We start from the raw sequence: 15,739 nt of genomic DNA, 5'->3' as shown, positions 1-15,739 counted from the left end.
CAGGAATGCTGTTAAAATTGCATGTGTGAGGGGAAGGGCTGTATTAAAACCAGCACAGAAGCTCTTCTCACTATATCCAGTCTGGTTGAGCAACATTCCAGCACGCAATGCTGCCACTTGCTTAATTCAGTACAGTGAAACCACAGCCCATCCTCATTTAACGAGTCCCATCAGTGAAATGCATGAACAGCCTCATTTGAATCCCTTCTGTAGGATCTTCAGCCTGTTACACTAAATTTACTCGTGCAATGGCTGTTACATTCCTTGGCGAAAACGTGCCACTCCCCTCCTCCACCACCCTGGAGTAAACATTGTCAGCTAACAGGCTTGAACATGACTGCATTTGTCTGCACTAAACATTAAGCCAGGGGTGGGCAAAATGCGGCTCGCAGGCCAGATGCAGCCCACCAGGCCATTCTATCCGGCCTGCAGGGCCCCTAAAAAATTTAGAAAATTAATATTTATCTGCCCCTGGCTGCCTGTCATGCGGCCCTCGATGGCTTGCTGAAACTCAGTAAGCAGCCCTCCGCCCAAAATAATTGCCTGCCCCTGCATTAAGCTCATTAGGGATCTGCTTTCTATTACTTCGGATGAACCTGTATAGAGGAACTCTAGAGACCTCTTTGCAGACCGCCCCAGGCTTGCCCTTCTTACCCAGCTATTGCGTACAGTCTTCCCCTCAGCACAGTGGCACCCACATAGCAACGGGGTGTCGTCATGCTTGTCACAGTAGTCCAGGAGTCTGTGCGAATGTTATAGGCTTCCACAGAGGAGAGATGTGCAGTCCCATCAAATCCGCCAACAACGTAAATATGATCATTCAACAGAGCAACTCCTGCCCCTGGAAAGGGAAGGAAGGGCGTTCTATTGAGCAAAAGGTGCCAGGCATGCAATGCACAACAATCACTGCAGCTAGGATGTACGGAGTAGTGTCCACCCCAGCCACAGCCCCAGGTAAACCTTGCAGGGTCAGAAGGAATATTCCTTTCACATTTAAGCCACCACAAAAAACCAAGTAGGGGGTCAAGTGTTACCTGTCTGCTTCTATCCTAAAGAGAAAATGCAATTACTTTTCTCAAAATGTCTCACCACTTACCCACTTGTAGCTAGTTGGATTCTCCTAATTTCAGCAGATGCAATGGAACTAACACAGCTCTGCAGAGCATGTATGTAGGAATACACTAGGCAGATCAGCACAGAGATGTTTGCGCACATGAGCAAATCCATAGCTATCCATGTGCAAGCCTAACCCCATCATAAGTCAAGGATGTTACATCTCCAGCTATTCCTCCATCCACTAGCTAGAACAAGGAGGAAGTTGTGGGATGGATTCCTTTCTCTTTTCCCTTCTTAGCCCTGCATACAGCCAGGCAGCACCTGGTTCTCAGAGACATGCGAGCCTTTACTGTTCACTCTGGTGATGCTCATGATAGGGTAGAAATATCTGTGTGAGCGGGTGCTGTTTCCAGCCTGTACTAATAAAGGCCGCGCTATCTTAGGTAACAACGGAGATTCATCTAGTATAAAGGCACTTTGGGTTACATTTTATCTCACTGTATGTGCCTAAGTGGCACATACTCAGTATTTTGCCCCATGGCGTAACAGAATGACCCTGGCATTCAGACCTGCCAGAAGTAAAATGGAGAACAGGAGAAGGACCAGCCCTCCCATGTTTTAGCCCAGGAGCGTATTAGTTAGTGCACTTGCCCAGGGCATGCAAGATCCAAATTATAGCCCCCCTTACTAATCCAGAGAGGATTTGAACCTGCATCTCTTACTTTCCAAAAAGTACTCTAATCACCAACCCATCTCTTAAAGCTGGTACACTGGGCAGCCAAGAGAGGAAGAGATGTAGGGCCAGGAAGAAGCATACAAATCAGAGCATAGGTGGCTCAATGGGAGAGCTACTGCCCTGGAATGGAGAACACCCTTGGTCCCTTGCTCCTAATGGGGCAGAAACTTCCCCTCTGCTTTCTATCAGTTTCACCCAATAAATACTAAATGCAAAGTGCTATGAGCCATACAACAATACTGATGGCTCAGAACAGACAGAATGGAGTAGCATTAAAGCAGGCAAAACCTTGTCTGTTATTTGAGAATAGAATATTCCCTTCAGCAACAAGGCTACTGTTGCTGAAGAGTAAGGAAATCTTTTTGAAGCTAAGTGAACACTTTTCTGGAAATGGGCACTATGGCTGCACAAAAGCCATTGCTAGAATTGTTTATACTGCAACATACCTACCTCTCCATCTCCCTTCCCATATCAGGATATGACCAATGGCTTTGATGGTGGCAAGACAACTAGAAATGACTGTTCATTCAATTGCAGTTCACCCTTGCTCAGACTCCAGGGTGTATGAGAGCTCTCACCTGAGCGCTTGGTAGCCATTGGGGTCACATTAGTCCAGTGCCCAGTGTGGGGATCATACCTCTCCACAGAATTTAATATGTTCAGACCATCATAGCCACCTGAAACACAATATAGGAACAAACAGTGGGTTTGACACTGAGAACTGTTTAATGCCAGAGAGCAATGTGCCTATGTCGTCCCCACTCTATGTGGTTCTGGTTTAGGTTTGGCGGTGTGAGCAGAGCAACTCAGAGCAGACTGGCATTGCTGGGCAAAAAACCTGTGGGAATACAGTCTCTAACCGTGAACAAACAGGGCTTGGGAGCCCTGGATGCCACAGACAGCAAAAGCAAGGAAGGTCCTGAGGAAGGAGAAATACAATAGCTTTTTTCAGAAGACAATGTAGAGTGGCTACATCATGCTGCCTCAGTGGGGTACACACTGGTAGAGAAGCAGAGTGGCTGAGGAAGGTTTGGGAACTCAGGATGGAGCTGTATGAAAATTTAGCAGATGGTGTTTGGTGTGCAATTCCCTTGGAATTGGATAAGGGTGGCTGAAAAGCAAAAGCTAAGGCAAAAGTGACCAAGGGGCCTAGAAATGTTCTGGGAATCTGAAATTCCTCCACCTGGAACATTCATATTATGCAAGCTGGGACCTTCTAACCTGCAATCACCACAAAGAACAGCTGAACCATGAGCAGCTCAGGACAGGCCTCTACAGACTTCCCATGCTCCAGTGACACCACAACAACACCAATCTCCTGGAAGTGCAGGTACTACCTCTCACTGCCTGTAATACGCTCCACTGCATATTTCCTGCAGTCTCCCTCAATCCCTACACTTCTCAGGTATCTCAATTGTCTCACAGAACACCAGTGCTAGTTTTGCCCAATTTCCTTCCAGTTATAGAGATCTTATGATTCTGTAAAGAAAGAGCTTTAGTCTAAGGCACTGCTGCCTCCCTCAACAATGACTGAATGAAATAAGTCTGTCCTTACTGACTAAGCTGCCCTATACCCTGCTATAGCAAAATTTGTAACAACTTCCTATCGAAGCTGGATTCTGCGTGTACTGGGAGCTCCTGCAGACTACATACATAAAATCTGGGTGAGACACGAGCACCTGCAGAATGCCTGGGATGCTAATACTTGCAGAGAGCTGATGGATCCTATGGGCACCCACCAAGACAGTAGATAACATTATTGGCAACAACCAGGCCTGCTCCTTCCCGAGCTGTCTGCATGTCTCCCAGCATACTCCACTGATCAATATTTGGGTCATATCGTTCCATACTGGTGTGACGCCGGCTTCCATCAAAACCACCAGAAACGTAGATCATGTCTGCAACAGTATTGGAAGTAGATTGAGATAAACAGGTCTCAAATATTCCCACCCATATACATACATGCCCCTTCCTTGCCTATCATTTCCACCCTTGATATCATTTTATGCACAACTTCTGTGTGCAATTGTATCCCTCTGCATAGAAGGCCTAGCTTTACTTGAATGCTACCATTCATTGATACATCAGCACTTCCTTAAAAGAAATAGCTGAATCCTGCTAGATATGCTCCAACAAAAGGGTTTCCCGTCTATAATCCCTGCTTGGTATTACCTTCTCAAAATACAGACTTCCACACAATAAGGATAAGGAGAAAGTGGAAGGATTGCTCTTAGGGTTAACACAGAAGTACTACAAACTCTGAAAGTTACCCCCATCCACATGAACAACCACATGCACTAACAAGGGTGCCAACACATTGCATTTCATGCTGACAGTGGAGCAATTTGGTTTCTCTTATTAGCGTATGATCCGAGTGTACCTCCAAGGGTAGTGGCCCCTGCCAAACCTCGCCGAACATTCATTGGAGCCACTGAGTACCAGATGCCATCCTCATCTGAGGTATAATCCAAGCATTCCACGGAGCTGAGACGGGAGCGTCCATCGTACCCTCCAATCACATAGATCCGATCATGCAGGGACACTGTAGCAACATAGCGCCTCTTACGGGTAATGCTCTATTTGAGAAGTATCAAAGAAAGGAAATCACACTGATACATGGAGAACTCTCACAGCCTATTCCATTCCCTTTTGCTGCTTTTCTGAAAAGGACCTATTAATGCAGTCAAGGACACATGGCAACCTGCATTTAAACGATATGCTGGGGGACCCTGATCGTGTATGGATGGACTTACTTTCTCATGCTCTGTTCCTCTCACTGCCCCCATCTCCTGTCCCCAGAACGCTCACACGGTTCATTTTGCAATTTAAGTTCAATTTGCTGTAAGCTGCTACTGCATCTTTGATGTACCACAGATGTTTGCATTCCTACCACCTGCCTTCATTGCAGAAATTTGTAAAGGGGAAAACTGGTGCTGTGTCACATAAATTAGGAACATCCAGGGTTTTCAGCCATCTAAATGAGATTTACGGTTCATAGTATTCAGGCTCTTCTGAGGCCTGGTACTGAAGATGAGAGGCAGCTTACCACTTTCTTTGCTTGGGAAGGAACATTTCTCATTCTCCATTTCAGGAGATACAAATTTATTTGTTCCCTTCCCTGTTCTCTACAACTACAGTCAGCAACAATGAAACCACTGTCAGGCTGCCTCAGCTAGTAAAATAATTACTGTTGAGATTTAAAACTTTTAAAATAAAATAAAAAAATACTCTTTCCCATTTTTACACAGCACAATCAAGTAAAAAAGGGAAGAAGCTCAATGTAAAAGAATACTTTGCAGCCTTAACTACTTAATTGTTTTCAACTGAATTATGTGATGAACCTACAAAAAATGCAGCAAGACATTATACACAGAGGACTCCAGTTTAATGCTGCAACAGACACAGCATAGATATGATACCTCCACTACTCCCTCCCTACTTCTTAAGTTCTTTTTTTTAATCCTTAACTTCACCCCTTTCCTCTTTCTCCATGCCTTTGCATTCTCTGATCGCGGAAGACATCTACAGGCATTCTTAGATCACAGAGAACAGTAAAGGTCAGGCATTCTTTTCTCTCAGTAAAGAAATTGGCTGGTTTCTCTATCCATTTTACTGATACCACAAGCTGCATATCACAACACAAACTAGAAGTTTTTCAATTGTTTAGCAGCTCTAGAATGTAATTGAAACTTCTCTCAATGCATTTTCCCTGAATCTGAATAATTAGCACTTTTTGCAACAACTGAACTTAAGCAATTCTTCTCAGCATAAATCTGAAATTCTTAGCAGAACAGAATGGACACTTCAAATAAGAAAAATTAAACAACTGGAGCTCTATCCGGATGTTCCGGTCTGTTAGGACTGTAATCACAGCATGTTTGCAGGAACTAGTGCTGCTGAAAAAAGTCACAAAGCAGATAAATTCCTTACTGGCAAGAAACTCCATTCCTGAGTCTTCGGGTCATATTTCTCCACCACATCAATAGGTGACTGCTGACTGCCAAAACCTCCAATCACTAGAAGAACCTCATTAGCTCCTGTTGGAGGAAAAAAAAAAAAAGACTAGAGCAAAACAAATTCCCTTATCACTAAAGAACTGGCTCATGCAAATACTTTAACTACTTTATCTGCCTGGGAAAGACAGTTTAATGTGCAAACAGTACAGAACAGCTGGCTCTAAGTGAATGCCTCCGAGCTTCCCACAGAATTTTCAATCTCCCCTGCATGGAGAGTGCATGTTCCCCTTATATTTTTCTTGCAAAACCCCACTTCTCTTTTTTAACATAAATGACATCCAGACTTGAAACTGCACCCTCCCTCATTCACGGCTTCACTATGAACTAAACCTTTACAACAGCAGGCAGCCTCATTCTGTATGTCTGTCTCAGTCATCTTCATGCTTTGTGTTTGCAACTGTGGATGTAGAGTATTTTGTTTTAGGTAGGTCTTGTGTAGCTGATTGAAGTGTAAAAGCTAGGACCATGTATGACTTAGACCAGCTGAGACCAATCAGCCTTGCAAAAGGCAGCCTTGTGTGAATACACTGAGTTTGCCTGAGGAGAGAGCTAGGACAGAATAAGATTTTCCCCACTCCCCCCACCACCCAGAAGTTTTCAAAGGACACAACGACAGAAAAATGGAGAGTGGATCAAGATCAGACTCATTATCAACATGGGACATGCCAAGTTCATGTTCCTCCCTGATAGCTGAGATAACTTCAGCTTTATCTGCACCAACTGCAAGCTGGTGTTCATCTTGGAGGAAGTTTCAAGGGCTGAAAGCATAGTATCAACAGAATGAAGACTTCCTGGATCAGAGTCACGAGAAGCTGGAGCAGAAGGTGCCAAAGAGTGACAAAGAGAAGTCGCAGCATGTTACTGCCAATAGTCACAAAGTGCGGATTAAGGTAAGAAACTGCTTTCAGGCACTCTGCTGGAGCAAAGGCATCAGAGGAAACAACAGCTAGCAACTACCAAACATGGACCACACATCCCAGAAGGCAGGAATATCGTGGCCCTAGGGATAAGGGTTCCGTGAAGTTGTGAACCTGGCTCAATAGTGGATGCATTCAACAGATGACAAGTGTTGATGTGCTACTTGCTTGTGGTTTCTTGTGGCATCAAAATGTCATCTCCCTCTTATCTGGGCAAATCTTCAGCCAGTTAGTCTTCATCCAGACTCTGACTCCTACAAACTCGCAACCACCCACTCTCCCAAAGCCAAGTCTTCATCATCAGTATGCCAGTGTCATTCAGCACCCCACTATGGATCTTTTTGGACTTGGCAGAGAAAAGGAACATGAGGCACAAATGGTTGGGTTTACTGCTATTGATAACACTGTCTAATAATCCCATGAGGATGATAGATGTCTGTTGTTGCACAGGGTATGCATTTTGAGGAAGAATGGGGTGAAATAACACATTTTGTAAAATGGGCAAGCAGTTAGGTTTCTTCTGAGTGAGGAAGAGGAGTGAAAGGCACATGAGTCATATCTTAGTGAAGAAACTTCCCGGAGAAAGAATAACATGAAAGAGAGAAGCGACTTTGTGTTGGGTGTACAATGATCTTCAAGTCAGTATCCCAATCCTTCTGTTCCCTATTCATTACAAATACTACAGAAACAGTCAATCTTCAAGCTAAACCAAAATGTGTTTTCCCATTCAAGTTGCAAGTACAGCCTGAACTCTGAAAACATCACTGTGAACAACCTAACTACCAACATAGCTATAGGCAGATCCATCCAACATAATCTGGGAGAAGCAAATACATGGGAAATGGACTTCCTTTTTGAGTAAAGCCATTACACAGACAGGCCAAGACCACATGTTAAACTGGCATGCCCCTTTCATCATCATACACAGAAGCAATTATTGTGTACACCAAGTGTCAGAACAAAACTTAAGACTCCATGCTGTACTGATACCCAGATTGTATTTTCTTGATCATTAATGAACAAAAAATATCATATTTCATCCCCTTTTTTCCAACATCATTACCACCAAGAGACTGGCAATCTGGGTGATGCTGTTAGAGGCGTGATAGAATGGGAGCTTCTCTCTTCCGGAACAAGATGGGTTCTGCAGAGCTGATAGCGAATAGCTAAATTAGATAGAGTCAACTGAAATAGTGGTCACCATTAAAATGGCCACAGTGCTGTATTTTTAGGTAAATGTTACCACATTATCTGTGAAATTCTCTGTATTTGATAGAAAGACCACCACAAACATAATTATTAAAGATTTCTGTAGGGGAAGGCTGTGCCCAGATCTAGCGGTGACAATTTAATCTGCTAGGCACTATAAAAAAATAGAACAGATAACACTCCTTACCACATAAGCCGTATCTGCTCTTTAACTTACAAACAGCTATTTCAAAAGACTAAAAGATTTTTAAGATCCTGCCTTGAGGAGGGGGTTGGACTTGATGACCTTGTGAGGTCCCTTCCAGCCCTGCTTTGATATGATCCTAGGATGACCATTGTATGTACAAAGACACAGGGGTCAAAGTTATAGACATTATTATTAATTGTTTGTACTGAGCTGGTATCCAGAGGCCTCAATCGGGGAAAAGGGCTCCACTGTGCTAGGTGTTGTATTCAAAATTAGTTGAGCCAACACGCAGATGCAGAGGAGCACAAGATTCCAGCAAAGTGACTACGATACATGTAATAAGTTACTGTCCAGTTACTAGGCAGACAAAACTCTTGGGATAGAGTTGATATCTTTTATTAGACTAACTAAATAGTTGCAAAATTGTTTTTTTCTTTGCAGGCTTTTGGGTCTACATTGCTCTTCATCAGGCAAAAGAGAATTCAAAGATTGTAAAATTTCTCCCAGGTAGAAAAGAAAATTCATCGTGCACAGGAGAACTCAGAGATGGCGGGGTTCCCCTGGATGAAAAGGCCAGTTTGTAAAAAAGTTGCTCTGTAAGTATGCAAACTGAGTGCAAACAAAGGCTGAAGCAGGCAGGTTACCTGGGCCACTTACTAGTTTAGTTACTCTCCAATGTTTCACAGGCATCGTGGTGGAGATGAGTTTTCGGGACTACACTATAGTGAGACTTTGGGGATTTACAGCCAACTTCCCCCCATGCATAAGGGCTGGTGGGAGAAAAGATGAAGGTATTTATGGGATTAATTGACTAAGAAATAATAAAGGCTAGTACTGTGGGCAGGGCAGAAGTTGATGTCTTTAGAGTGGGTATGAGACCGAAGGTAGGATGGGGCTAAGCCAGGCAGGGCCCTAAAGGTGAGGTCAGGTAGTGTGTGTCTAAGACAATGGAAGAAGAAGAACCTGTGGAGAAAACAAAGAGGGTGGCAGCAAGGAGTAATAAGTCAATAAGGCACTTTTTTCTTCTTCTTCTGGGCATAATTCCCATTGTTTTGATCACCCTGAAACAACTGTAGCCTTAAGCCAAGTATCTTTCTCAAGAGCCCCAAAACTATGCTTGGAATGCAGAGTGGGAGCTACAGAAACAGATAGGAAGAACATTTTATCTTCTAGGAGGCCAAGAGCAAGCAACCCCTAACAATGAACTAACTGTCCCAGCTCAGCTCTGCAGGACTCTCAGAAAGACTAGAACATAGCACCAAGTGAGAAGGGGCTTGCAGCTCCCCCTATCTGGGAAGCATCTGTCAAAAATAAGGATACATTTTTGCTCTTTAACACTAAAGTGTGTCTTCGTTTCCTGGGTGTACTTGGTAGCCCTGTTGGTCTGAGACAAAAAAGACATACAAAAAACTAGAACTCTTAGTTCCAAAATGATACCCTTTATTAGACCAACTGGAAAATGGCAAGAAAAATGTCCTTTTCTGCAAAAATGAAGTTTATTTCCTACCTATGGGGACTTTTTACCATCTTGTACCATCTACACTTTTCCCAGAGCCTGATGAAGGGACTTTGATCCCGAAAGCTTGCAGAAAAGGACATTTTTCTTGCCATTTTCCAGTTGGTCTAATACAAGATATCATTTTGGGTCAACAGGAGTTCTAGTTTTTGGTACGTCTTCATTTCCTAGCTCTTCTTTTCTCAGGTACTTCTAATGATTTAAGAAGAAAGGCAGGATGAAGGAAGCAAGCAAGTCATGGTAAACAACTCAGTGAATAAAAATACATTTTTTTTAATTAAAAGAAAACTTTTTTATTTAAATCAGATTTTTTTTTGTCATTGTATTTTTTGTGAAGATGCTTTAAAAAACCCCCAATATAAAGATAGTTTTCATTTAAGAAATGTTAAAGCTCAAAGATACCATTGTGGAATAGGGATTATAACTTCTAATCATATACTATTTGAGACAATATTTCTGGATAAAGTATATGAGAAAGAATTTGAACAGCATTCAAGCAGTCTAGAGGAAAATTATTAACCCGAGTCTTGTTGGGTGGAGCGATGTCTACAATGATCCAATAATATGTGCTTGTGTGACAGCAGAAGAAGGGACTGTCTACCTTACAGAAACAATTGATACATCAAGAAATGCACACACAGCGGACTACTTACAAGAGGTAACAGTAAAAGCTATAACAGTGAAAAAAAATTCAAATGTCTAATATGCAGCTCTGTCACAGACGATGCTGCAAATGTATCAAAGATGAGAAGAAATCTAGAAGAAAGTGAAGAAAGCCCCAAACTAATAACATATGGCTGCAGTGGTTGTTTGATGCATCCAGGAAATAAAGGCTAACGTTGCGGAAATTGCAAAATACTTCTGTCACAACCACTTTGCGGCAGCTGCTCTGAAGAAAGCAGGAGGAACCAAACCAACTCTCCCACAAGACAAGCAACAGAACTCAGCATTGGGCTGTTTTGAGTGGTATATTGAGATCTGACCTAATCTGATGACAATTTGTGAACAAAATTGTAAAAAAATAGATGGAATTGTTATAGCCAAAATTCTCAATGTTGGGATAAAGAGAAATGTAGAACAGATGCTGACTATCCTGAAGCCTATTTCCATAGCCTTGGACAACATGCAGGGAAATCACTGTTTTATTGTTGATGCTGTTGAAGTTTGGAAGGAACGGAGTTAGATCTTGAAAAGAGAAATACACGACAGAGTTAAGTTACAGGCATCTAAAACAATGGATGGATCAAGCACTACCTCCAGCTCATTTTCTTGCCAATATTGTCAATATTCAGTTCCAGGGTCAATTTTTAACTGAAGAAGAGAAGTTGGCTATGACATGGGCATCTAGCAATCACGCCTCCATAATACCAATTATAACAAATTTCAGGGCTAAGGGTGAACCATTCAAAAATACATGTTTGCTGATGAGGTTTTAAAGAAAGTCACACCAGTGAACTGGTGGAAATCACTTAAGCACCTGAATCCATCAGAGACTACTGAAGTGATAATCCAGCTTTTAACAGCAGTAGCTTCTTTACATGACTTATGAGGGGAGGCTGAAGGAACTGGGCTTATTTATTCTAGAGAAAAGACGACTGATGGGGGATTTAATAGCAGCTTTTAACTACCTGAAGGGGGGTTCAAAAGAGGATGGAGGTAAACTGTGTTCTCAGTGGTAACAGATGACAGAACAAGGAGCAACGGTCTCAAGTTGCAGCAAGGGAGATTTAGGTTAGATATTAGGAAGAATTTTCTCACTAGGAGGGTAGTAAAGCACTGGAACAGGTTACCCAGAGAGGTGGTGAAACCTCCATCCTTGGAAGTTTTTAAGATCTAGCTAGACAAAGCTTTGGCTGGGATAGAATCATAGAAAATGAGGGTTGGAAGGGACCTCAGAAGATCATTTAGTCTAACCCCCTGCTCAAAGCAGGACCAGCCCCAACAAGATCACATCAGCCAAAACTTCACCTAGCTGGGCCTTAAAAACCTCCAAGGATGGAGCTTCCACCACCTCTCTGGGTAACCTGTTCCAGTGCTTGACTATCCTCCTAGTGAGAAAATTCTTCCTAATAGCTAACCTAAACTTCCCTTGCTGCAACTTGAGACTTAAAAAAAAAGGTGGGGGGGAATCTCAGAGCTGTTGGGGGCCAACCTCTGCCACTCCAATGCACATGAATGGTGCATGCCCCTGACAGCTGGGGGGGCATGGCTGCGCTGGTGATGGCGGGAGCCCAGCAGCGGTAAGCGCAGAGCTCCCGCAGACATCGCCAACACTGGTGGTGGTGGTGGGAGGGGTGGCAAGTGCTGACCAGGGGTCAGTGACCACTTGCAGGCACTGCCGGCCTTGGTAGTGGCAGCCAGGGGCAATTGTGGACTGCCTGCAGATGCTGCCAGCGGGTTGGCAGCAGGGTGGCAAGCGGTGACCGCCCGCAGCCACCGCCAACATTGCCGGCGGCACCTTTTTGCAGGAGATGCATTGCCACGTTCAGGGAGTGCATGTGCACCTGTTTGCACCCCTTACGTGTCACCCCTGCCAATGCAAGTGTTGGATCCCTCCCAGGACAGTGATTCTCAGCCTGGGCTAAGATCCTTTCAGGGGTGCTGCAGCGCTGAGGGGTGAAGACCCTGTTCCCAAGACAGTCCCAGCCATTGCTAAGAGGAAGCTGCGGCCTTAGTAACTCCCTGCCCTGCAGGGACTTTTGGGCTCTGCAGAAGAGCAGCCCCAGCATCTTTCCACAAGCAACACCCAGGTGCAGGCTCAGCACTGGTGCTACCCCCCACTAGGGGCTCTAAGACTACAGAGGAGCTTGGGGTTTAAGGGGCCTTGGGGCTGCCTCAGCAACCCGCCACTGGCTCCCATGTGAAGGGGTGGGGGACAGGTGCAGCAAGAGAAGATAATCTATTTGGGGCTGGTCCTGCTTTAAGCAGGAGGTTGGACTAGATGTGACCTCCTGAGGTCCCTTCCAACCCTCATTTTCTATGATTCTTCTGCAGGTGTAGAAAACATATTTTCTTTCTTTGGACTAATTCATTCTACATTGAAAAATTGCTTGGGCACTGAAAAAGCAGGAAAGCTTGTCTTTCTTTTCCAGTCTATGAATAAATAGGAAGAGGAAGGTGAAGACTGAGTTTGCTCAGTCTTCACCTTCCTCTTCCTGTATAACCCAATATTTTAAGTTTCTAACGTTGACCTGGCTGAAATAATCTATTTAATTTTTGTTAAAAACACATTTCATATTTATAATTTAAATAGTTACAAATTCAAAAAGACATATGCTTTTTGTTAAAATACTTATACATTTGTTCTTGAAGAAAAATATCTAAAATACATAAGCTTTAGTTAAAATTACTGAAAAGCTATAATTCAATTAATCTGAAAAAAATCTCAAAATAAATCACTGCTTTAAAATGGATAGTGTGTACATTCTAAAAATGAAACCTACATCTATCTTTGAGTTGTGAATAATATGTATTAAGGTTATATCAAACAAGAATGCACTTTTTGGACAAAACAATGATTAAATTGAGGCTTCCTGACTAGTGATTTAAATCATGATTTCAACCATGATCTAAATTGATTTGATTTAAATCAAATCCACCTGAGACGTCCTTAGAGACATAGATAAGTCATCCAGGAAAGAAGGTCTTGGGGCTAAAGCTCACAAGTGGGAATAAGATGTGGCTTCTTCTCCCAGCTCTACCACTGGCTCACTGTTATGAAAGGTCGTTCCCTTCGGATTTCAGTTTCCTTCCCTGTACACTGGGAATAAGTACCTGCTTCCCTTGGGTTTGTGAAAGGTAACCTGTTAGTGCTTGAAAGTTTCCTGATAGTGTTAGTTAGAAGTCATTGGGGAACATCTATTATACTGCACCTGGCAATATCACCCATCCTTCTCCGAGTCCTCGTCTTTGTTACTCACCTAGACGTGCCCTGGTTCTGGGTCCCTGCATCTGGCTCCGGAGCTCTGGCCTTAGGTGGAATTTCTTAGCTTCATCTACAAGGTCTCTGCACTGCAAACTGCATCGAATAAAAGGCTGGGGAAAAAACACAAGTGTGATGTATGTATGATTTATTTGCAGTTCCCCAGAGATAACGATTTTAAAACAAGCTCCATGGGATTTCAGCGGCATTAAATTAATTTGCATGACAAGCTAATAGAGAAGGTGGCCAATGCCACAGATGAATAAGGGCAAAAGGCTTCTTGGAGTTGGATTTCAGCTGAGGAATCAATAAATTCAGAGTAAGGAAGGCATACTTCCTTGATTCCCTGAACAGCACCAGATACTGCAGGTTCCCTAACCAAAGTGAGTACATTACCAAACTAAATTAAACTAAGGGAAACGGTGTTTAAACAGCTCATGTATGTTTTTGCTGAGGCTTAGCCCTGCGGCATCCAAGCTGATTTAAAATCAGTTTCATTATATGGCTGCTGTCAGTCTCATGTGCACCTGGCCCTGGACTAAATCTCGTCTCTCCTCTCTTGACTTCAGAACCTTAAATATACAGTTGTTTGCAACTTCCATTCTTTTGGCAGAGGGACTGGATGTTATTCTCCTGAATGGTCTTTGCTCAATGTCAAGGGGTCAGCCCCCTCCGGGCAGCACATGATACTATTAATTTCTGCACCAGACTGTAAATTGGTTTCAAAGAAGTGCTTTTTTTAGTGCCCGTGAAGCCAGCACAAAATCCAGAGAATACATCATGGAGACAACAGGCCAGTGCCTGCAACTAAGCCTCACACCTAGCCTGGAAGGACCACCTCAAACAGTGGGAAAGCTGAGACTTGGCCGACAGCACCAGCCTGCTACTGATGTAACCACACTGGTTCAGAAACAATGCAGTTAAATTGGTACCAGTCCCTCTATGGAGGCTCAGATTTCACTGTTTAGGGTGGATTGCATCAATCTGACTTGAGTCCAAACCTCAAAAAGCTAAATGAATAGAGGTAGTGAGCTAGGTTAATCTGAAGTCAGGCAGAAGTCAGGGCAGGGTAACACCTTAAAAACTGGTTCAGAGGGATGAACTTTCATAGGTGACGGGCCATTGTCTACAGAAGCACGTGCATCTCTGAACCAATTAGTCTCTAAGGAAGTCATCCTTCCCTGCCTTTTGACAATGATACATATATTTCAGCCACCCTTAAACCTTTTTAAGAAAATCTGTACAAGGGGGCTGTGATGCTTTAGAATAATCTTTAGCTTAATCAGTCATTTCTAAGTGTAGAAAAGCCTGAAAGATCAGCATTCAGCTCCTGCCAGTTGGCAGGAACTCAATAACCAGGGACCTTGAACTGATCACATTTAAATCAGTGCTGTAGCAAGTGATAGATCCTGTATCTCTTTACCACACCCCAAGTGGACTATAAAGATGATTTCCTTTTGGTACATAAGTTTCCATTGCAAAGGCTATGCTATTTTATTTTGACCACCACCACACACCAGGGTTTACACCTGCCGAACTCTCAGTTGACTTGAGGAGGGCAACACAGAGGCCTGAACTCTGCATGGGCCCAACATCACTGGCTCTACCAACCTGCTGATTTTGGATGCTTTTCCACCTTCCATTCATCTCTGCATCCCTTTCTTCTTTTCTCATGTAGCTCCCTCCCTTTGGATCGCTCCTCTGTTATGAGATCGTGCCCTCCTCAGCTACCCCTAGTGTAGCCAGGTACTTGGTAGAAAACTAGTAGCTTCTCATCAGAAAAAAATTGCCATGTGATATAACGGCCTGGGGCAGAATTTCCGTGCCAGAGGGTTTTACTCCAACAGCATTATTTATGGCTATATCACAGAGCAAGGACAGCATGGTCCATAATGGCTGAACAAAGGCTACACAATGTTACCAGTTCTGTTTTTGATAAAGTACGAGTTTCAAAATACCTCTACAGCAAAATCCCAAAGCATGTATTTGTTTTCCCAACCTTCGCATCATCCATTTTTTCCTCAGACAATCTCCAACAATCTGTTAATCAATGTGAAGGGACTATTACATCTCTGGGCTGGCTAATATTTATTGCTAAACAGTAGACAAACACTTTCCCAAGTGCCAAGCAGCCCATGTTGCAAGCAACTGAACACTTCCATTGCCTGGGTTTTCTTTCC

General features: G+C 43.4%; 1 protein-coding gene and 1 long non-coding RNA gene across 3 annotated transcripts in view; one reads left to right on the top strand and one right to left on the bottom strand.

Annotated features, from left to right (window-relative positions):
* The window catches only part of KLHL12 (kelch like family member 12), a 40,910-nt gene that overhangs the window by 1,621 nt on the left and 23,550 nt on the right, over nt 1–15,739 (bottom strand). For both annotated transcript variants that reach the window (XM_006038422.3, XM_025194938.1), the window contains 6 exons: nt 13,558–13,672; nt 5,723–5,829; nt 4,173–4,368; nt 3,532–3,690; nt 2,371–2,469; nt 655–841 (listed from right to left, as the gene is read on the bottom strand). In XM_006038422.3, the coding sequence (XP_006038484.1) occupies nt 655–841; nt 2,371–2,469; nt 3,532–3,690; nt 4,173–4,368; nt 5,723–5,829; nt 13,558–13,672 (863 nt within the window). The remainder of the gene's footprint in view (nt 1–654; nt 842–2,370; nt 2,470–3,531; nt 3,691–4,172; nt 4,369–5,722; nt 5,830–13,557; nt 13,673–15,739) is intronic.
* Nucleotides 6,375–9,932, top strand: LOC102373617. The gene is made up of 3 exons (XR_325453.2): nt 6,375–8,717; nt 8,808–8,912; nt 9,824–9,932. It is a non-coding gene; the product is annotated as an uncharacterized LOC102373617 (long non-coding RNA).

This window comes from Alligator sinensis, unplaced genomic scaffold (genome assembly GCF_000455745.1).
Source record: "Alligator sinensis unplaced genomic scaffold, ASM45574v1 scaffold1638_1, whole genome shotgun sequence".
NCBI classification, from domain to species: domain Eukaryota; kingdom Metazoa; phylum Chordata; order Crocodylia; family Alligatoridae; genus Alligator; species Alligator sinensis.
This window is presented reverse-complemented; position numbering and strand designations above follow the sequence as displayed.